The sequence below is a fragment of the Heptranchias perlo genome, chromosome 6 (genome assembly GCF_035084215.1).
Source record: "Heptranchias perlo isolate sHepPer1 chromosome 6, sHepPer1.hap1, whole genome shotgun sequence".
In the NCBI taxonomy this organism is placed as follows: Eukaryota; Metazoa; Chordata; class Chondrichthyes; order Hexanchiformes; family Hexanchidae; genus Heptranchias; species Heptranchias perlo.
This window is the reverse complement of record NC_090330.1, coordinates 57,502,228-57,524,387: the sequence shown is the minus strand read 5'-3', so window position 1 is coordinate 57,524,387 and position 22,160 is coordinate 57,502,228. Positions and strand designations below refer to the sequence as shown.

The 22,160-nt window shown below is 44.1% G+C and overlaps 1 protein-coding gene across 1 annotated transcript in view; it reads right to left on the bottom strand.

The window, feature by feature from the left end:
* LOC137323191 (deuterosome assembly protein 1-like) overlaps positions 1–22,160 on the bottom strand; it is a 127,637-nt gene that overhangs the window by 88,711 nt on the left and 16,766 nt on the right. Inside the window, exons 4-5 of the mRNA XM_067986700.1 lie at positions 14,808–14,903; positions 11,255–11,392 (exon numbers count right to left, since the gene is read on the bottom strand). Coding sequence (XP_067842801.1) covers positions 11,255–11,392; positions 14,808–14,903 — 234 coding nt within the window. The remainder of the gene's footprint in view (positions 1–11,254; positions 11,393–14,807; positions 14,904–22,160) is intronic.

Here is a 22,160-nt window from a genome sequence, read left to right as displayed (position 1 = left end):
GCAATTCAGTAGATTATACTTCCAATTTAAAGTCAAATCCTAAATCTGCATTTCAATTGACTGGTTAAATGTCTATACACAGGGTTATTTCTTAACAAATATAACATAGATTCTAAGCAACAAAATCTAGAATGATTTAGCACTGACCTACTGAAAAAAACATTGAAGTATCCTTGGGATGGCCAAATAAATCCAAGTCCAATAAATATTTTTTTGCCCTATCCCCCAAAAAACATCTCCAATGTTGAGTGCCTGAAGCATGCAGCTATCAAGCTTCTGCACTGACAGTTTTCTCTCCTACAGATTATAACACAGAAGGTTCTTCAACCACTCTCTAATTTAAAAAAACCCAAAACTTTGATAAATAATTGAACAGCATATACATATATCTGCAGGTTTAAAACATAAAACACAGAACTGAGTATTGAGAGACGCCAGTAAGTATACAGCATACAAGATTACGACATATTTGAAATGAATACGCTGACTCCCCAGTATCTATTATTATATGTAACATTCATAATACATGAGTATATAACCCAATAAAACAGCATTCTTTTAGTAAAATACTTCCTATACGCTGGTGATATGATACAGCCCTAGTCTATAAATCACAAACTTGTAAATCCGTTTTTTTACCCCCATCATATTCTGCTAAGATCATTGCCACTGCGAACACGTTAGCCTTGATTTTACACTTCCAGCAAAATCCATGCCAGTATTGGCTGATTGTCAGGACACAGCCAGCTGACATCACATGCAGCTGAATGCGTGCAATTTTGTGGGGTCAGGCCATCTGAATAAGTAACATAACACGGCAGCACACTTTGGCCTTGCACCAACAGCTAGGACCAAAAAAGAGATCTACTCATGGAGGCAGAGGGGATGGCAGAGGTACTAAATGAGTACTTTGCATCTATCTTTACCAAGGAAGAAGATGCTGCCAGAGTATCAGTAAAGGAAGATGTAGTTGAGATACTGGATGGGCTAAAAATTGATAAAGAAGAGTACTAGAAAGGCTAGCTGTACTTAAAGTAGACAAGTCACCTGGTCCAGACGGGATGCATCCTAGGTAGTTGAGGAAAGTAAGGATGGAAATTGCCGAGGTATTGGCCATAATCTTCCAAACATCCTTGGATACAGGGGTGGTGCCAGAGGATGGGAGAATTGCAAATGTTACCCTTGTTCAAAAAAGGCTGTAAGCATGAACCCAGGCCAGTCAGTTTAACCTCGGTGATGGAGAAATTTTTAGAAACAATAATCTGGGACAGAATTAGCAGTCACTTGGAAAAGTGTGGATTGATTAGGGAAAGCCAGCACAGATTTGTTAAAGGCAAATCATGTTTAACCAACTTGATAGAGTTCTTTGATGAGGTAACAGAGAAGGTAGATGAGGACAATGCAGCTGATATGGTGTATATGCACTTTCAAAAGGCGTTTGATAAAATGCCGCATAATAGGCTAGGCATTAAGATTGAAGCCCATGGAATAAAAGGGGCAGCAGCAGCATGGTTACAGAATTGGTTAAGTAACAGGAAACAGGGAGAAATGGTGAATGGTTGTTTTTCGGACTGGAGGGAGGTGTACAACGGTGTTCCCCAGGGGTCGGTACTAGGACAACTGCTTTTCTTGATATATATTAATGACTTGGATTTGGGTGGACAGGGCACAATTTCAAAATTTGCAAATGACACAAAACTTGGAAGTGTAGTGAACAGTGAGGAGGATAGTGATAGACTTCAAGAGGATATAGACAGGCTGGTGGCATGGGCAGACACATGGCAGATGAAATTTAACGCAGAAAAATGCGAAGTGATACATTTCGGTAGGAAGAATGAAGAGAGGCAATATAAACTAAAGGGCACAATTCTAAAACGGGTACAGGAACGGAGAGATCTGGGGGAATATGTACAGAAATCATTGAAGGTGGCAGGCCAGTTGAGAAAGCGGTTATAAAAGCATACGGGATCCTGGGCTTTATAAATAGAGGCATAGAGTACAAAAGCAAGGAAGTCATGATGAACCTTTATAAAATACTGGTTCGGCCACAACTGGAGTATTGTGTCCAGTTCTGTGCACCGCACTTTAGGAAAGATGTGAAGGCCTTAGAGAGGGTATAGAAGAGATTTACTGGAACGATTCCAGGGATGAGGGACTTTAGTTACGTGGATAGACTGGAGAAGCTGGGGTTGTTCTCCTTGGAACAGAGACAGTTGCGAGGAGATTTGATAGAGGTATAGATGGATCTAGACAGAGTACATAAAGAGAAACTCTTCCCATTGGCAAAAGGGTCAAGAACCAGGGGACATAGATTTTCGGTGATTGGCAAAAGAACCAAAGGTGACATGAGGAAAAATATTTTTACACAACGAGCGGTTAGGATCTAGAATGCACTGCCCAAGGGGCTGGTGGAGGCAGATTCAATCATGGCTTTCAAAAGGGAACTGGATAAGTACTCGAAAGGAAAAAATTTGCAGGGCTACGGGGATAGGGCGAGGGAGTGGGACTAGCTGGATTGCTCTTGCATAGAGCTGGCATGGACTCGATGGGCCGAATGGCCTCCTTCAGTGCTGTAACCATTCTATGATTCTATAATAGGTTAGCGGAAAATCTAGCTAGCAGCTAAAATTTAAATAGATGTGCCCACTTAACGATACGTGGACCAATTCTGCTGATGGCCCATGCTCCTGGTTCTCGTGTGCGCTCGTCTCATTTAAGTAGCAGCCTGACCTAACTAGATTTTGCAGGGTCAAGTAATTAACATAATTTTTAAAATCTCCCTGCGTGGTTTTCCTGTGTGCAGGAAATACTGATTCCCGAGGAGGAAGGGAAGTCAGTAGTGTAGCAGCTCTTAAAGGACTGCAGCACTCTTAAAGGGAGCCAGCATTTTTTTTTGGAGGCTGATTTTCTGGGCTGCATGGCTCAAGGAGAACCCAGAACTAACTCCTTCAGTGAAGAGAACCTAGAGAATTTATTGGAGGGGATAGCTCCGAGGAAAGTATCAATATTTGGGTCTGTAGAAATCCTCCAAATAGAGTCAGACACTAACAAGCATGGGAGGAGTTGGCTAATCATGTGAACACTGTCTCCTCAATGCATCATTCATGGGAGCAAATGAGGATGAAGTTTTCTGGAGTGAGGAAGAGGGCCATGTTAGGGAAGACAAATAAGCGCCCACTCAATGCAAAGTGATGGCTGGACAATACATACATTAAGCACTATGCCCAAAGTATGCTGTTCCATCTGCATGCAAAACAATGGTCTCAATTCTCATTTGCCCAACCATCTAAATACCTTAAGCTCCAACTTGGTTGCTGCCAAAAAGATAGGCTTCCTTTCACTCAAACAACTCGCATGATTTTTCACTATTTCACTAAATGGTTTCGAGAACTACTTGCATGCACTCTACTGATCCTTTTGCTCCAGATGGAATGTAGGTTGTTCATTTGGGGTGCCCCCTGGGTTACCTCCGAATGCTCAAAGGATCTTTCTCTTCTCTTTTCAATCAAAGCTGCATATAGTCATCAGCGCAGAACCAGCACTAGTGGCATACCAGTCAACGCTTCAGCCATCATGAGATGTCCTTTCAAATATCTGGGGTGTGGCCAGTGAGGGAACTGGCGAGGGAGAGCTTGGGAGCTTTGGGGGTGATTTTAAACCCTAAGAACGGTTGGGTTGGGGACGGGTGGGAGTTGAAACTAGTTGGGTTTTTTTGGGTCGCAACCGCAAAATTTTCGGATTTTGCATTCCCAGTGGGAAGCCTGTACTTTTACGCGCCGACATTAAACCCGGAAATAAAGCCAGGTTGCAGTCGCGACCCAAAAAACAATTATTTTCAACTCCCACCCGCCCCCAACCCACCCACCCGTTTTTGGAGTTTAAAATCACCCCCTTTGTGAAGGTTCGCTTGAATTTAAAGCTTTTTGCTAGCACCTAACATTCAGTAGGTGGCAGGGTTCCCTCCCAAGAGTGCAGAGCATTGTGGATGGTACCCATGTTCTGTTCAATACTCACTTAGATTAAGGACAGCCAACATGGATGTGTCAAAGGCAAATTGTGTCTGACAAATTTTATGAAGCTCTTTGAAAAGAAGTAACGGAGCACATTGATGAAGGAAATGCAGTTCATGTGTATGTGGATTTTCATGAGACTTTTAATAAGGTGTTGCAAATGAGACTTGTTGATAAAATTAAGGCGCACAGTATTAAAAGGAATGTGGTAGCATGGATGGGAAGAAGGCTAAAGGACAGAAATCAGAGTAAGTGGATATTGGATGCTTTTCACACTGGAGGGATGTAAGCACTGGTGTCCCCATATTAAGACCAAAATAAATTATATAAATAATTTGGACTCAGATATGGAGGGCACAATATCAAAATTTGTAAACAACACAAGAACAGTAAGTATGTGAGCGGTGAAGAGTACTATAAGCAACTTTGGAGGACATAGACAGGTTAGTAGCTTGTGCATATTGATGTTGGATGAAATTTAATGCAAAGAAAAGTGATAGTGTCAGACTGCCTCAGCCCAAGCCAAGATGCTGCAATCTGCAGCAGGGCCCTCAATGGAGCACACAGGGCAATGTAAGTGTAGTATATGGTCCCTTGCACCCTGGGGAATCCTGTAATGTGTGTGATGTTGTGAGCGCTCTCGTCTCACTTCGCTTGGTCCATCAAGAAAGAGATGTAGCTGTTCCTCCTAGAGCAGAGAGCATCAGTCACCTCCCTGATGCAGCAGCATACAGTGAACTGTGAGATGTCGCTAATGTCACTTGCTGCAGCCTGGAACGACTCTGTAGCATAGAAATTCTGTGCCTCGGTGTCCTTGACAGCTACAGGCAACGCTGTCCATGCCCTGGTTTAGGGCTCCAGTTCTGGCTGTAGCAGGTGACAGAGCTCAGTTACAGGCTCTCTGGTGAAGTGCAGGTGCCACAGACATTGCTCCTTGGCCAGGACCACTCGGCGCCAGACCTCAATACAGCCTTGGTCCAAACATGGACAAAAGAGCTGAATTCCAGAGGTGAAGTGAGAGTGACTGCCCTTGACATCAAGGCAGCATTTGACCGACTGTGGCACCAAGGAGCCCTAGTAAAATTGAAGTCAATGGGAATCAGGGGGAAAATTCTCCAGTGGCTGGAGTCATACCTAGCACAAAGGAAGAGGGTAGTGGTTGTTGGAGGCCAATCATCTCAGCCCCAGGACATTGCTGCAGGAGTTCCTCAGGGCAGTGTCCTAGGCCCAACCATCTTCAGCTACTTCATCAATGACCTTCCCTCCATCATAAATTCAGAAATGGGCATGTCCGCTGATGGTTGCACAGTGTTCAGTTCCATTCGCAACCCCTCAGATAATGAAGCAGTCCGAGCCCGCATGCAGCAAGACCTGGACAACATTCAGGCTTGGGCTCATAAGTGGCAAGTAACATTTGCGCCAGACAAGTGCCAGGCAATGACCATCTCCAACAAGAGAGAGTCTAACCACCTCCCCTTGACATTCAACGGCATTACCATCGCCAAATCCCCCACCATCAACATCCTGGGGGTCACCATTGACCAGAAATTTAACTGGACCAGCCATATAAATACTGTGGCTACAAGAGCAGGTCAGAGGCTGGGTACTCTGTGGCGAGTGACTCACCTCATGACTCCCCAAAGCCTTTCCACCATCTACAAGGCACAAGTCAGGAGTGCGATGGAATACTCTCCACTTGCCTGGATGAGTGCAGCTCCAACAACACTCAAGAAGCTCGACACCATCCAGGACAAAGCAGCCCGCTTGATTGGCACCCCATCCACCACCCTAAACATTCACTCCCTTCACCACCGGCGCACTGTGGCTGCAGTGTGTACCATCCACAGGATGCAGCAACTCGCCAAGGCTTCTTCGATAGCACCTCCCAAACCCGCGACCTCTACCACCTAGAAGGACAAGAGCAGCAGGCACATGGGAACAACACCACCTGCACATTCCCCTCCAAGTCACACACCATCCCGACTTGGAAATATATCGCTGTTCCTTCATCGTCGCTGGGTCAAAATCCTGGAACTCCCTACCTAATAGCACTGTGGGAGAACCTTCACCACACGGACTGCAGCAGTTCAAGAAGGCAGCTCACCACCAACTTCTCAAGGGCAATTCGGGATGGGCAATAAATGCCGGCCTCGCCAGCAATGCCCACATCCTATGAACGAATTTTAAAAAAATTTGAGGTCGGAAAAGTATTCCCTGAAGACCCACTGTGGGTTGGGCCTGCTCCTCCTTGCTCCTCTTGCAGCCGCTAGTCCTCGTTCCAGTCTTCTTTGCTGCTGCCTTTCCTCCTGCAGCTCCAAAAGCACACCTAACAGAGCACCCATGATAGAAATAAAATACTTGCAAGGCAGACAACTAGTCCTGCAAAAAGTTCTTCCCAGAACACACAATTCAGTTGTGCCATGGAGAAAATTGCCAAAAAAGGCCCGGAAATTAACGAGCAGCAGGACAAACCAGCAACTAACATGTATGGAGTGAATAACTCCATTAAACAGTGTTCCTGTAGGGTCCTTCCTGACTGTTAGCACCATGATTTGCACTGGGGCAAACCAATTCTCAGGATTACTATCAGAGTCATGTGCTAATTGGCATAGGGATAGGCAGATCAGCATGGTGAAAGGAACGAGGGGCTCCATTTCATGGGACACTGGCACCAGTACTGGGACAGGAAGGAGCTGTACCACTGGAACGAGCTCCACCTGAACTGGAACAAGACCAGAGTCCTAGCAGAAAAGATAAATAGCGGGGAGGGATCTGGTAGCAATAACAAAAGCCTAAAGATAAAAGAAACAGGCGATGAGTGTAAAGGTGGTAAGGAATAAAGATAACATAAACGGACAAGGAACAAATAAAGTTATAAAACAGAAGTATCAAAGGACTGTGAAAAATAAAGTAAAAGGAACAACTATTAAAGATGAATTAAACGGCCTGTACAGCAACGCACACAGCATCCAAAATAAAACGGGGGAACTGGTGGCAATAATCCGGAGCGTGGAACCAGATGTAGTAGGAATAACTGAAAAATGGCTACATAAAGAACAGGACTGGCTACTACATATTGCAGGTTATAACATAATCAGAAAGGATAGGGAAGGAAGAAGTGGGTGGAGTAGAGATAACAGTCTCTAATTAGATAAAAAAGACACAACTAACAGAAGGATAGAAACAAAATCGATATGGATTTAAATAAAAAATAAGAAGGGATCGATCACACTAATAGAGGTATACTACAGACCACCTAATAGCGGAAAGCAGGTGGAGGACGAAATGTGTGAGCAAATATGTGAAATGAGTAAAGGATGTAGAATAATAATCATGGGAAATTTTAACTACCCCCAAATAAACTGGCAAGAAGAGATAGGTAAAGGGGGCCAGAGAATGGAGATTCTCCAGTATGTGCAGAACTCCTTTCTTACCCAGTATGTAAAACGCCCAACAAGAGAGGAAGCACTGCTGGATCTAGTAATGGGAAATGAACCAGAACAGATAAGAGAAGTAAGCATAGGGGAACATCTAGGCAATAGCGATCACAACATAATACAGCTTAAGATAAAAATTGAGAAGGACATAAGTAAGACAAAGACCAAAGTAATAAATTGGAAAAAAAGCAGATTTTAAGGGAATGAAAAAGAACCAGGGAAAATAAACTGGAAAAATTTATTGAGAAACCAAGAAATAGAACAGCAGTGGGAAACGTTTAAAACTGTGATCAGTAGAGTCCAGGAGAAATATATCCCACTAAAAAGCAAGAACAAACTAGCCAGTAATGATACACCATGGATGAATAAAGAAATAAGAGCAAAATTTAAACTAAAGAGAAAGGCATACAATAAGTACACAGACAACAAAGGAAAGGGTGACAAAAGGGATTTTTTTTTTATTCGTTCATGGGATGTGGGCGTCGCTGGCGAGGCCGGCATTTATTGCCCATCCTTAATTGCCCTTGAGAAGGTGGTGGTGAGCCGCCTTCTTGAACCGCTGCAGTCCGTGTGGTGAAGGTTCTCCCACAGTGCTGTTAGGAAGGGAGTTCCAGGATTTTGACCCGGTGATGATGAAGGAAAGGCGATATATTTCCAAGTCAGGATGATGTGCGACTTGGAGGGGAACGTGCAGGTGGTGTTGTTCCCATGTGCCTGCTGCTCTTGTCCTTCTAGGTGGTAGAGGTCACGGGTTTGGGAGGTGCTGTCGAAGAAGCCTTGGCGAGTTGCTGCAGTGTATCCTGTGGATGGTACACACAGCAGCCACTGTATGCCGGTGGTGAAGGGAGTGAATATTTAGGGTGGTGGATGGGGTGCCAATCAAGCGGGCTGCTTTGTCCTGGATGGTGTCGAGCTTCTTGAGTGTTGTTGGAGCTGCACTCATCCAGGCAAGTGGAGAGTATTCCATCACACTCCTGACTTGTGCCTTGTAGATGGTGGAAAGGAATACAAAAAGGTTAGGAAAAAAGTCAAAAAAACAATTAGGAAGCCAAAGAGAAACTATGAAATTAAATTATCAAGGAATATAAAAAGAAATAGTAAAGTATTCTACAGGCACATAAATAACAAAAGAAAAATCAGGATAGGGATAGGGCCACTAATTAACTCAAAGGTAATGACAGCGAAATGGCAGAAATATTAAATAATTACTTTGCCTCAGTATTTACCAGGGAAACTAACATGGTGGGCATGATATTAGAAAATGAGATCAAAAAAGATATAAAGACATTTAAGATAGAAAGGGGAGAGATAATTGATAAACTAATCAAACTTAGAGAGGACAAAACTCCTGGCCCAGATGGATTGCATCTACGCATATTAAAAGTAGTGAGGGAAGAGATAGCAGAGGCACTATTACATATTTTTAAAAATTCATTAGAAAAGGGAATAGTGCCAGAGGACTGGAGGACAGCTAATATGATTCCTATATTTAAAAAGAGAAATAGAAGTCCAGGGAAAAAAATAGACCAATTAGCTTAACATCAGTGGTAGGAAAGATAATGAAATCCTTACTCAAAGATGTATTAGAAAAACATCTAGAAACCGAAAATATAATAGTCAGCACGGATTTCAAAAGGGAAGGTCATGTTTGACCAACCTTATTACATTCTTTGCAGAAGTAACAGAAAGGGTAGACAAGGATAATGTAATAGATGTAATATATTTGGATTTTCAAAAGGCCTTCGATAAGGTCCGCAAAGTAGACTCATGACTAAGGTCAGAGCATGTGGAGTCAGGGGACAAGTAGCAGAATGGATAGCAAGCTGGCTACAAAACAGAAAACAAGGGGTAGTTATTCAGACTGGCAAAAGGTGGGAAGTGGTGTTCCACAGGGATCGGTGCTGGGACCAATGCTGTTCACCACTTGGACTCGGGAATCGGAAGTACAGTTTCAAAATTTGCGGACGACACCAAATTGAGGGGCATAGTTAATACTGAGGAGGACTGTGACAAAATACAGGAAGACGTTAATAAACTTGCGGTATGGGCATATAATTGGCAAATGAATTTCAATATAAATAATTGTGAGGTGGTACATTTTGTAGGAAGAAATAGAGAGCACATACACATTGGAAAAAGAGAGTCTAAATAGAGAGGAGTGGAGAGATCTGGGGATACAGATACATGCTGAAAGTAGCGATGCAGGTTAATAAGACCGTAGAAAAAAGCAAACCAAGCACTGGGGCTAATTTCCAGAGGGATAGAATTGAAAAGCAGAGAAGTTACGTTAAACTTGTATAGAACCTTGGTTAGACTACACTTGGAGTACTGTGAACAATTCTGGTCTCCATATTATAAAAAGGATATAGAGGCATTGGAGAAGGTGCAATAAAGATTTACTAGGATGATACCAGAACTGAGAGGTTATACCTATCAGGAAAGATTGAACAGGCTAGGGCTCTTTTCTCTACAAAATAGAAGACTAAAGGGTGACCTGATAGAAGTCTTTAAGATTATGAAAGGTTCTGATAGGGTAGACGTAGAGAAGATGTTTCCACTTGCGGGGGAGGTCAGAACTAGAGGCCATAAATATAAGATAGTCTTTAATAAATCCAATAGGGAATTCAGGAGAAACTTCTTTACCCAGAGAGTGGTTAAAATGTGGAACTCACTACCACAAGGAGTAGTTGAGGCGACTAGCATAGATGTATTTAAGGGGACGCTAGATAAACACATGAGGGAGAAAGGAATGGAGGAATTTGTTGATTGGTTAAATGAAGAGAGGTGGGAGGAGGCTCGTGTGCAGCATAAACATCAGCATGGAACTGTTGGGCTGAATGACCTGTTTCTGAGCTGTACATTCTATGTAATTTCACAAAAGGGGCCTACAACCATCGTAGGACCCTTATTTAAACATTATAATGAAGTTTTTACATGCTTCCGGCATGTGCCCGAAGCCCAATCCAATATGGCAGGCAGCGAACCTCCGCCGCAAGACTGGTACACATTGCCCATTTCATGCCTGCAAAATGCGCGCGCCATGATTGAATTTCTAGGTCCTGATGTCAAACAGGTGAGAGTGACAACAGGACACAGAACCCAGATAGTGTGGCCTGGGAACTCATGAGATAAACAGTGCTTCAGCCTTGTGTAATAAACCTTTTACTTCTTGTGGTAGATTTTACAAATTCATGCTCCTGATATGGAATTTCATACAATGCAAATGCTGGTGCAGAGGACAGCAGGCCCCACAGGATTTTCTGTTCATTAATTTTAATGGACAGAGGGTCCTGTGTGGTCCACTAACCTCCTCACTCAAATTCCCGATATGCACTCTAGTGCCTGAAGTCCTGCGCTGGGGATGCAAATTTATAAAATCCACCCTTTTTTTCGTGAGCATTGCCATGACCAGAGGATTAATGAAGAAAATAAAAAAGGGTTATAAACTCATCCTACCAAACAAAATATGAAGGGCCTTAAAAATAAATTTTATTTCTCACTTTTTTGCACTTTTTGTCTGGTCTGTGATTTTGATTTTTTTAACTTGTTGATTTTGTGTGCAGTTTCCCTTAACAGTTAATGACTAGAAATAGAGAATAGTTTTCCAAGTTTGCAATGCCCTAGCGAGTCTCGCCCACCATTCCTGCATATCAGAAAGTTGTGGGCACAATGATCATGATTTTTTATCTGTTAAAATTAAGCATGCCCACATTTTCCAGATATACGCCCCCAACAGCATGAACTTATAAAATCAATCATAAACTATTTCAGAAATTATTACAATCATAAATGGGGAAAAACGCTTACCTCCAACTTTCTGTTAAGCCTGTTCAGCTCCGAGTGTGTCTCTCCATTCTCACCAGCAATCTGTACCTTGCATGCCTCTCTAGCTTGCTTTAGCTGATGTTTTTGCAACTTCTCATAACTACTACGCAGTTTATAGAGCTAAAGAATGCAACAATAAACCATGAGTAACTGAACTCTGTAAAACAAAGGTTACATACCTTGTAGGATTTTCTTCATTCCTCACAGATGCGGAATTGAACCTGACCTGGAGCATGTTCTGGGGAAACTACACGGTAGACACTGCCACCTGATGCTCTTTTCAACATTAGCGCGTACTAACCTGAGTGGTATGCCCTTCACTATGTTATTAAAGGGCTGTACACATGTCCGAGCAACAGTTTGTTTTGGCCAATGCTATTAAATAATTATACAATTACTAATTGGACTTCCCATATGGCTTCAGCAGAAAGCCAGAGGGAATACAATATGTGGAGGATACATGAAGAATGAAGAAGGCCCTACAAAGTATGTCATCTTTCTTTCTTCTTCAATCAGTATTCTTCAAAAACACCACTGGAGACTAACCAATAGTATTCGGGTCAAGGAGAAAGAAAGTCCTTGCGAGAAGGGCAAAGATTTTAGCTGCCAGGACAGATGTGCCAAAGCTTGTATCATCCGTGGTTGCCAAGTCCTAACAGTAATGCTTGGTGAAAGTTTGTGTATTACTCCACATAGCAGATATTATCAGTGAAAACTTGAATTCAAGATGGTGAAAATATAGCCATGGGATGGGCAAAGTGACCTCTACTACTGGGTTTCCTTGGAGTTGGTAACATTGGAGAATGCATTCCACTAGCCATTGAGCATGCAGCTGCTTTGATGCTGGTTTATCCAGTACCTTGGGACCAAAAGTGAAAATAATTGTCAGGTTTTCCAGAAAGATTGATTCTATAATATTCTTTGAGCATCCACATAGTGGAAGCTGTGTTCTGGCCTAGATTTATGAGGAGATGTGTAAGAGGAAGAGATTACAATTTTTTTGTCCCAAATGGAAGTGGAAATTATTTTTGGCAGGAAGCTTAGGTGTGCCCAAAGAATTGCTCTGCTAAGAGTGCCAAATTAAGAGGTGGTCATCAATACCCAGTTCCTCTATCTCACTAACCCAGCAAGTTGAAATCTGAGCAACAAAGAGTACAGATGTCTATGATGAAAAATTTAAATCACAGGTACCAAGAGATTTAAAGGGCTGATTAGAGCAACTTGTGGAGGACTAGATTAATATCCTAATTTGGGGTGAGAGTTGACTTACTTGGCTTCAATTTCCTGGTTGCATTCATGAAACGAGACAAACATCAACACCCACCGACTGAACCTGATGCAAGAAGATCACGAAAGACGGAAATTGATTCAAGATGGATAGAGCAGGATTTCAGCCGCAGGTTAAGATGTAAAAGTTCAAGGATTGAAGGCATACATGCCAACTATCAGCATTTCAAGTTGAGTCAGTGCTTTGACGGCCCAGTCAGCGTGTCAGCACAGCCGGATCCCCCTCTGCAGACCCATTTTGCTCCTTCCAGGTCTGTTGGCTAGTGTAGTAGAGATACCCCACTCCCTTTCTTTCCATGCTTTCTTGCTACTGACCACAATTGCCACTTCTCTATTCCGAAGAGAGAAGAGAATGCCAGCATGAACCGCAAGGATTAGAGAAGACAGTGGTGCTGAAATTCCAGGGTGGTTGCTACCCCGGTGGAAGGATGGTGAAGCAAAACTCCAGCCCAATCCTAAATCACAGGAACAGCATTATTTGAACATTCAGGGTGGGAATATGAGGCACCCCGCCATTCTGCCAGTGGAACTCGGAGTGTCACCCAGTCGCTCCGATAGGGGACTCCGAGGTCCGGGAAGGATCGAAGAAATAAGGCAGCAAATTCTCTTCTGCTACCGCTGGGATCAATTACCTTTCTCTTGGGCAGTCTTGGGGCCTTCTTAAGGTCCAGTACTGGATCTGCATCATGTTTCAGCAGGAATGGGTCCCGATTGGCCGGTGGCATAGTGGGTGGAATTCTCAGGCAGTCCAGGAATGCCCCCACACAAACTCTCAAAGCTTCTAGTGGATTTAGGAAGGGCAGGCAGAAAGCTCTTTGGGGGGCTGTGGCAGCATTTTAGTTCTAGAATATTATTTTGCTAGTTTTCTAAGTTGGCATGTATGCCCAGGAGATGGACCCTTCCTCATTGTGCCAAAGACTCTATTTGTGGATTGTTTATGTGAGGCTGTTCACTGTAGGTAGTAGAACATGGTAAAATAAACCAGGACATGAACCAGAAGCTGGCTGGATGTGGATGAAAGATTGGGGAGGCACTGTACATTCTGACTGATGTGCAGGTGGTGTCATCATAATCCACTTGCTCAGAGTCTATTTGATCTCTATACGGGTCACAATCCACTATGTCCGTTACCAGTGTCCGCTGAGGAGGTGGTGGCTGTAGCAAAATTTCAGGGACCACTGCCTCAAATCCAGCGTAGGAACTTCATCTACCTCCAATTGCTGGAACAACAGCAACCTGCACATAAACCACAGATGAAGACTTCTTGACAATGAATTTGAGCTCCTGGCGTTGCTAATTGGCTGTCCAAGCAATCTCTTGACAAGAAACTCTCAGGAGCCAATCATCTAAGTATGAATGAAACATGCAAGTACCACAGTCTTACAGCACAAGCCAAAAAAAAAAAGTGCTACTGTGCCTTATCCCAGATTTGTACTCCCTTCGAGCACAGCTACCCACTGTAAGCTTGAGATAGACAAGCATTTTGTAAACACCCTATGGACAGAGGAAGGGCCAAAGAACCAACATGTACTGGTAGCTGCAATCTTGAAAGCGGAAGGTAAGATACCTGCAATAACAAGACCAAATGGTGATGTGAAAGCAGAGATCCTGTGGTCCATTGTGATCAGCTAGTCTCTTGGATACAAAACTATATGGTTTGAGTGAATGTCACAAATATGAACTTTTCCTTCCTGATACAAAAAGGATTTTTCTATGATCCAACGTGGGGTTTTTGAGAAGCAGCTAGATCTCAGGTACATCAATGTCATCTTCCTCAAGCTTTTCTTTCTCCCATTTGACTGCTGGAAGTGGGGTTGACTACAAGGCAGTTACCTGGGACAGAACTATTAAGGAAAGTCCAGAATCAATCCTCACAGTAAAGGCCATGAAGGCAATGCTTGCTGTGTAATCCTGGATGAAGGAATAGAGGGTGTCAAAACCTTTATCCAGAGCCTCTTGTCAAGCCAAAAAGAGTAAACTTTGACTTTTATTTTAAAAGTACATTGGCCAGGAATTTCCTTGGAGCTGTTCCTACTCTGCCATCATAATTTCGCCGGAAGAAAAGCAGAAACCCCACTTCCGTGCTTAAAATGCTGGTCATAATTGTACACAGTTTTCAAAAAAAAAATTATAAGTAACTCTGGTCAGCATATTCCATTATTTCTAATTTAACTATTATTTTCTCCTGGAGCAAACAATTGTTTAAACTGTGATTGAATCTTGCCAGTAAAGAACATATTCCACTTACATCAGATTTAAAGGATTTAAGCTGTTCTTCATACTTCTGTATCATTTCTCTATGCGATTTTTCAAAATCTTCCAGCTGCTGACGAAGCTTACCCACCTAAGAAACAGAATGGCTCACTAAGGTCTGTCCATGTCTTCATCGAACAGTTATCTTTAGAAGGTAAAAGTGCAGATAAAAGGATAAAAATGCAGATAAAAGGGTAAATTCATCGATTCTGTTCTCCCTGCGAGGTAGCTACGCTTGAAGGGAGCACAGAATCGAGAATCAGCACTAGGAGCTCTATTTCCAATTTGTGCTCCCTTTTAAGATTGGCTCCCTATTGATAGTACAGGAGCAGTGAATTTATCCTAAAGAGCTTTTGGAAATGTAAACAACTGAAAAGATTACAATCACCACCATCTTCCAGGCATATTGCATTGTGGCTTGGAATGCCAAACTGGGAAAATCCTCCTCACAACTACCATATTCAGCGGCAGGTCCACTTTGCAAACTACTAAACAGTGTCCATTTGCTTTTCTCTTCTCTCTCCTCCCCATCCAATACAGCCTTTGGAAAGACTGACAAATACTTGAAAACTATTTTCAGTCCTTCCAAATTCTGGAAGAACTTTTCCCCCCATGTAGCTATCCCTTTAAATTTTCGCAGCTGCCCTTAAGAGCTGGGTTGCGCCAGATATCCCAACCCTCCATCACCACGCTTCCTGTGCCGAAGCCAATGTGAGTGAAGATAGTGTTCAAGTTACTTAAATGAGCTGACCATGCGGACTTGGGAAAGGTCAGGCCAGTGTACTGGTGAGGCAAGAACAGCATGGTCCCATTATTTCCAAAGTACCTTGAACAGCAGAGAAAACACATCAATAACTTACAATGTACCAATAGCAAAAAAAAAATTACAATGATATATAACAATTTCCACAGGATGTGGAGCAGAGAAAACTGTGACTTTATTAATTAATTACACCTCTGCAGATTCCTAGTTAGTGTTGCATTGTTTTGCCACGCCCATGTTCTATTTACACATTAATCTCAGCTATTAATATTACATACTGTGTAATGTAATAAAATATATGCATATCCTTTCAAGTCCTGGTCCATAATCAATTAGTTTTGCACAAGTTCGACAGCCAGTTTTTCAATGTTCAAAATTCTTGCAAATAGTATTGTGACACAGTCCTTCAGTTCGTGTTCAGTCCAATTTGAATAAAGCAAAATTCTTATTCTTATATTTCCACAGATTATGCTTTCAAATCAATGGGCTCGATGTTCGCACCCCTGAGCGGGTGTGTTCGTGGCAGAGGTGCTGCGAAAATCGGGGATTCCCAGGGCGGGTCCGGAGCCTGATTCCAACCCGCCCACTTCCGGGTTCCCGCATGTGGGACTCCCGCCGGCAATTAAAGCCACTCTGTCACTTTGGACAAAGTTTGGCCTCCACCACCCTCCTCCTAACAATAAAATTCACAAACGTGCACAATAACCCGGTGTCCAGACACATTTACCTACCTTGCGGACCCCCTCAAATGTACATCTTCCGGATGAGGGCCACGGTAGCTGCAGTCATGACCTCCTCGGAGGACGAACAGCATCACCAGCCTCGCCGGCCACCTCTGACACGTGGAGCTCCACAACAGAGTGCTGTGACACATCCACCTGCACAGCAGGAGGGCGGGCAACCGCAAAGAGAGATGCGTCGCAGAAGGCACTACCCTCGCCACAGGGTATGCAGACCGATGCTCAGCTTCCTGGACCTCTCTGAGCAGCAGTGCACACGGAGGCTCAGAGTCACTCGACATGTAGTCATGGACATCTGCAGCCTCCTTCATGCCGAGTTGCTCCCGGCTGGCCCGAGCACCATCTTCTTACCTGTTGCTGTCAAAGTCACCACTGCCCTCAACAACTTCTCCTTCGCATCCTTCCAGGGTGCCACCGGGGACATCGCCAATGTCTCTCAGTTGTCTGCACAAAACAGCCCTGCAAATATACCTACACCCACTCTGCAGTGATACAATGGGTGGCATCAGTTGTGGGTCTTTATAGTGATCCTCAGGAAAGGGCATTATTGCACAAACCAGACAAGATTCGCAAAGACGTGGCAGTAGTGGTGAAAATATAATATGTAATGTGAGTTGATCAGAAATCAAATATAAGTAAAAACCATGACAAACCCTCGAACACCCTTGTGCACCCACTTCATGCTCACGACACGTTTGCCTTATGCTACCTACTGCACATATGTGATGCATGCCCCATGGCTGCAACACAGATGGTGGCAGGTTGGGTGAGGCTGACCGGGAAAGAGATGCATTAGAGAGTGAGTCTGAGATAGAGCCATGAGATTGTATGAGGATTGGGTTGAGTGGTAGTGGTGGGATGAGTACTGGCGAGGTGAGTAAGTACAGGGAAGATGAGGATGAGCTTTGAGTGGGTGTGAGGAGTGACGTGATAGAGTAGTGTTGGCAGAGCAGAAGGAGATGTGGGGTGGGGGCGGTGATGTGGCAGACGGAGTGTAGGGGAATGAGTAAGTGTACTCACTTCGGCTGACCTACTTAGATCATTGATGCGCCTCTTGTACTGTATACAGGTGGGTGATATGTTGGTGGTGCAGGTGACCTCCTCTGCCACCTCGAGCCAGGCCTTCTTGATGGCAGAGGCAGGCCACTTCCTCCTGCCTGCCGGGGTGGGGGGGGGGGGGGGGGGGAAGATCTCTGTCCTCCCCCTCCTCCTCACCCCATCCAATAAGACCTGGAGTGAGGCATCATTAAACCTGGGAGCAGCCTTCCCCCTGGGCTGCTCCATGCTGTAATTTTTCCTATTTCCTGCAGCATCTGTCAGTGGAGGACTGCCCCTTTAAATAGGGCTCCTCCAGCTGACAGCCTATGCTGTCGCAGTCCGCCCGCTGCGCAGCTTTCCAGTGCGAAACCCGGAAGCCAAGGTAAGTACCTTCAATCAAGCTGCGATGCGTGCGGAGCACCCCAATTTCACTGGGCAAGTTACCCACGCGCCCAGTCGACCCCCCGCTACCAACCCGCCGCCCTCCTAATATCGGGCCCAATGTCTCTGGGGTCAGAACAACCAGCCATTAAGAACTCAAAAGGTGGAGCATTCTGCCCAGCATGAAAAACCTGTTTTCACTGAGGAAAGTGTGGAAATGGAATAGGTGTGAGGAAGGCCATGTGGCAAACAGACCCTATAGTATATGGTTGGCCAGTGGGAGGCAATCCTTTGTATGCAGATGTGCTCTGTGACAAATAGGGATATTTCTGCCTTTCTTTATCATGAGTTCAGAGAATTAGGGTAAATATAATTTAAATAAAATTGCTTTGGTCAGTTGTACCATGGGGAGTTTGTTTTGGGACTTTTTTTTTATGTTAAAGGCACTATATAAATACAAGTAGTTATCGTTGTCTGAGTCAGGATACCATTATTCTGTGACAGCATCTGATGAGTAAAACCCATAACTGCATGCAATTATACTGGATGGGCAACATCTGTCGTAAAGGATGTTTTCCTTCTTGTTTCAATGCATATCAGATTATACAAAATATTGAGTAACTAGAGAATCAATTATGTGGGTGAAACTCCATCTGGGGAAAATGTGTGTAGGAAACAGCAATATCCAGATGGTAATACCTCAACTCACAAGGTGCAAGATCTGTTAAACTCTGTTTGCTTACTTCAAATAAGTGGCTGTAACATGAAAGATGTTCCATTAACATTCAAAGACATTCCTGTCACAGAGGGGAAAAAAAAAATCACACTGTTGTTCTATTGCAAGATGTCCAGGACAAATAAGCCATGCTATATTTATTGGCAAATCTGCTAACCCTTGCTGTTTTCTTGAGATTCAAAATTTTCCACTTGAATACAAGAACAAGAAGAATGCCTGAATGATTTCAGTAAAGTTTTCAAACTGGCTTACAAAAGTGGAATGTGGAACTGGGTCACCAGCATAGAAAAATGCTCTTGATATGGACAATTTTGCAAACTACAGACAGTGGAATCTTTGCTGTGTGAAGGTTCAGCTTAGTTACTGGATAACGGGATCATACAATCATTCGAGAAATTATCTCCACTCCCTTTGTAGTAAAATGAATGACAGCATTAATTCTGATGACTCAGTAATTGTACTGGGTATTGCTAGGCAGGTGTACTGGACGCAATATATGATTTTTTTGTTTATTCGTTCTCAGGATGTGGGCGTCACTGGCAAGGCCGGCATTTACTGCCCGTCCCTGAAGTACTGCGTCACACAAGATTAGGGCTCATGGGATTGGGGGTAATTTATTAGTATGGATTGAGGATTGGTTAATGGACAGAAAACAGAGAATAGGAATAAACGGGTCATTTTCGGGTTGGCAGGTTGTAACTAGTGGGGTGCCACAAGGATCAGTACTTGGGCCTCAGTTATTTACAATATATATCAGTGACTTAGATGAAGGGGCTGAGTGTAATGTATTTAAGTTTGCTGATGATATAAACCTAAGCTGTGAGGAGGACACAAAGAGGCTGCAAGGGGATATAGACAGGTTAAGTGAGTGGGCGAGATCGTGGAGCATAATGTGAAATTATCCACTTTGGTAGGAAGAATAGAAAAGTAGAACTTTTTTTAAAAGGTGAGAGACTAAGAAATGTTTGTATTCAAAGGGATTTGGGTGTCCCTCTACACAAATCACAGAAAGTACAAGCAATTAGGAAGGCAAATGGTATGTTAGCCATTACTGCAAGGGGGTTGGAGTACAAGAGTAAGGAGGTGTTGCTGCAATTACATAGGGCTTTGGTGAGACCACACCTGGAGTACTGTGTACAGTTTTGGTCTCCTTACCTAAGGATAAACTTGCCTTAGAGAGGGTACAGTGAAGGTTCACCAGATTGATTCCTGAAATGAGAGGGTTGTCCTATAAGGAGAGATTAAGTAGAATGGGCGTATGTTCTCTGGAGTTTAGAAGAATGAGAGGTGATCTCATTGAAATGTATAAAATTCTTAGAGGCCTTGACAGGGTAGATGCTGAGAGGCTGTTTCCCCTGGCTGGAGAGTCTAGAACTAGGGGTCATGGTCTCAAGATAAGGGGTCGGCCACTTAGGAGCGATATGAAGAAAAATTTCTTCACTCAAAGGGTTGTGAATCTTCGAAATTCTCTACCCCAGAGGGCTGTGGATGCTCAGTCGTTGAGTATATTTAAGACTGAGATCGATAGATTTATGGACACATAGGGAATCAAGGGATGGGGGGGGCGATCAGGCAGAAAAGTTGAGTTGAGGTCGAAGATTAGCCATAATCTTATTGAATGGCAGAGAAGGCTCGAGGGGCTGTATGACCTACTCCTGCACTTATTTTTTTTTTATTCGTTCATGGGATGTGGGCGTCGCTGGCAAGGCCAGCATTTATTGCCATCCCTAATTCTCCTTGAGAAGGTGGTGATAAGCCGCCTTCTTGAACTGCTGCAGTGCGTGTGGTGAAGGTTCTCGCGCAGTGCTGTTAGGTAGGGAGTTCCAGGATTTTGACCCAACGACGATGAAGGAACAGCAATATATTTCCAAGTCGGGATGGTGTGTGACTTGGAGGAGAATGTGCAGGTGGTGTTGTTCCCATGTGCCTGCTGCCCTTGTCCTTGTAGGTGGTAGAGGTCGCGGGTTTGGGAGGTGCTGTCGAAGAAGATGGCACACACTGCAGCCACGGTGCGCCGGTGGTGAAGGGAGTGAATGTTCAGGGTGGTGAATGGGGTGCCAATCAAGCGGGATGCTTTGTCCTGGATGGTGTCGAGCTTCTTGAATGTTGTTGGAGCTGCACTCATCCAGGCAAGTGGAGAGTATTCCATCACACTCCTGACTTGTGCCTTGTCGATGGTGGAAAGGCTTTGGGGAGTCAGGAGGTGAGTCACTCGCCACAGAATACCCAGCCTCTGACCTGCTCTTGTAGCCACACTATTTATGTGGCTGGTCCAGTTAAGTTTCTGGTCAACGGTGACCCCCCAGGATGTTGACGGTGCGGGATTCAGCGATGGTAATGCCGTTAAATGTCAAGGGGAGGTGGTTAGACTCTCTCTTGTTGGAGATGGTCATTGTCTGGCACTTGTCTGGTGTGAATGTTACTTGCCACTTATCAGCCCAAGCCTGGATGTTGTCCAGGTCTTACCGCATGCGGACACGGACTGCTTCATTATCTGAGGGGTTGTATATGGAACTGAACACTGTGCAATCTTCAGCGAGCATCCCCATTTCTGACCTTATGATGGAGGGAAGATCATTGATGAAGCAGCTGAAGATGGTTGGGCCTAGGACACTGCCTTGAGGAACTCCTGTAGCAATGTCCTGGGGCTGAGATGATTGGCCTCCAACAACCAATACCATCTTCCTTTATGCTAGGTATGACCCCAGTCACTGGAGAGTTTTCCCCCTGATTCCCATTGACTTCAATTTTACTAGGGCTCCTTGGTCAAATGTTGCCTTGATGTCAAGGGCAGTCATTCTCACCTCACCTCTGGAATTCAGCTCTTTTGTCCATGTTTCGAGCAAGGCTATAATGAGGTCTGGAGCCGAGTGGTCCTGGCGGAACCCAAACTGAGCATTGGTGAGCAGGATTCCTGGGATGGCAGGACTGACGTATGAGGAGAGATTGGGTCGACTAGGCCTATATTCACTAGAGTTTTGAAGAATGAGAGGTGATCTCATTGAAACATATAAAATTCTAACAGGACTAGACAGACTAGATGCAGGGAGGATGTTCCCGATTTCTGGGGAGTCCAGAACCAGGGGTCACAGTTTCAGGATACGGGGTATGCCATTTAGAACCGAGATAAGGAGTAATTTCTTCACTCACGGGGTGGTGAACCTGTGGAATTCTCTACCACAGAAGGCAGTGGAGGCCAAATCATTAAACATATTCAAGAAGGAGATAGATATATTTCTTAATGCTAAAGGGATCAAGGGATATGGTGAAAAAGCGGGAACAGGGTACTGAGTTAGACCTTCAGCCATAATCATTTTGAATGGCAGAGCACGCCCAAAGGGCTGAATAGCCTACTCTTGTTCCTATTTTCTATGTTTCTATGGTGAGTAAGTGCCCTTGATAGCACTGTCAATGACACCTTCCATCACTTTGCTGATGATTGAGAGTAGACTGATGGGGCTGTAATTGGCCGGATTGGATTTGTCCTGCTTTTTGTGGACAGGGCATACCTGGGCAATTTTCCACATTGTCGGGTAGATGCCAGTGTTGTAGCTGTACTGGAACAGCTTGGCTAGAGACGCGGCTAGTTCTGGAGCACAAGTCTTCAGCACTACAGCTGGGATGTTGTCAGGGCCCAAAGCCTTTGCTGTATCCAGTGCACTCAGCCATTTCTTGATATCACGTAGAGTG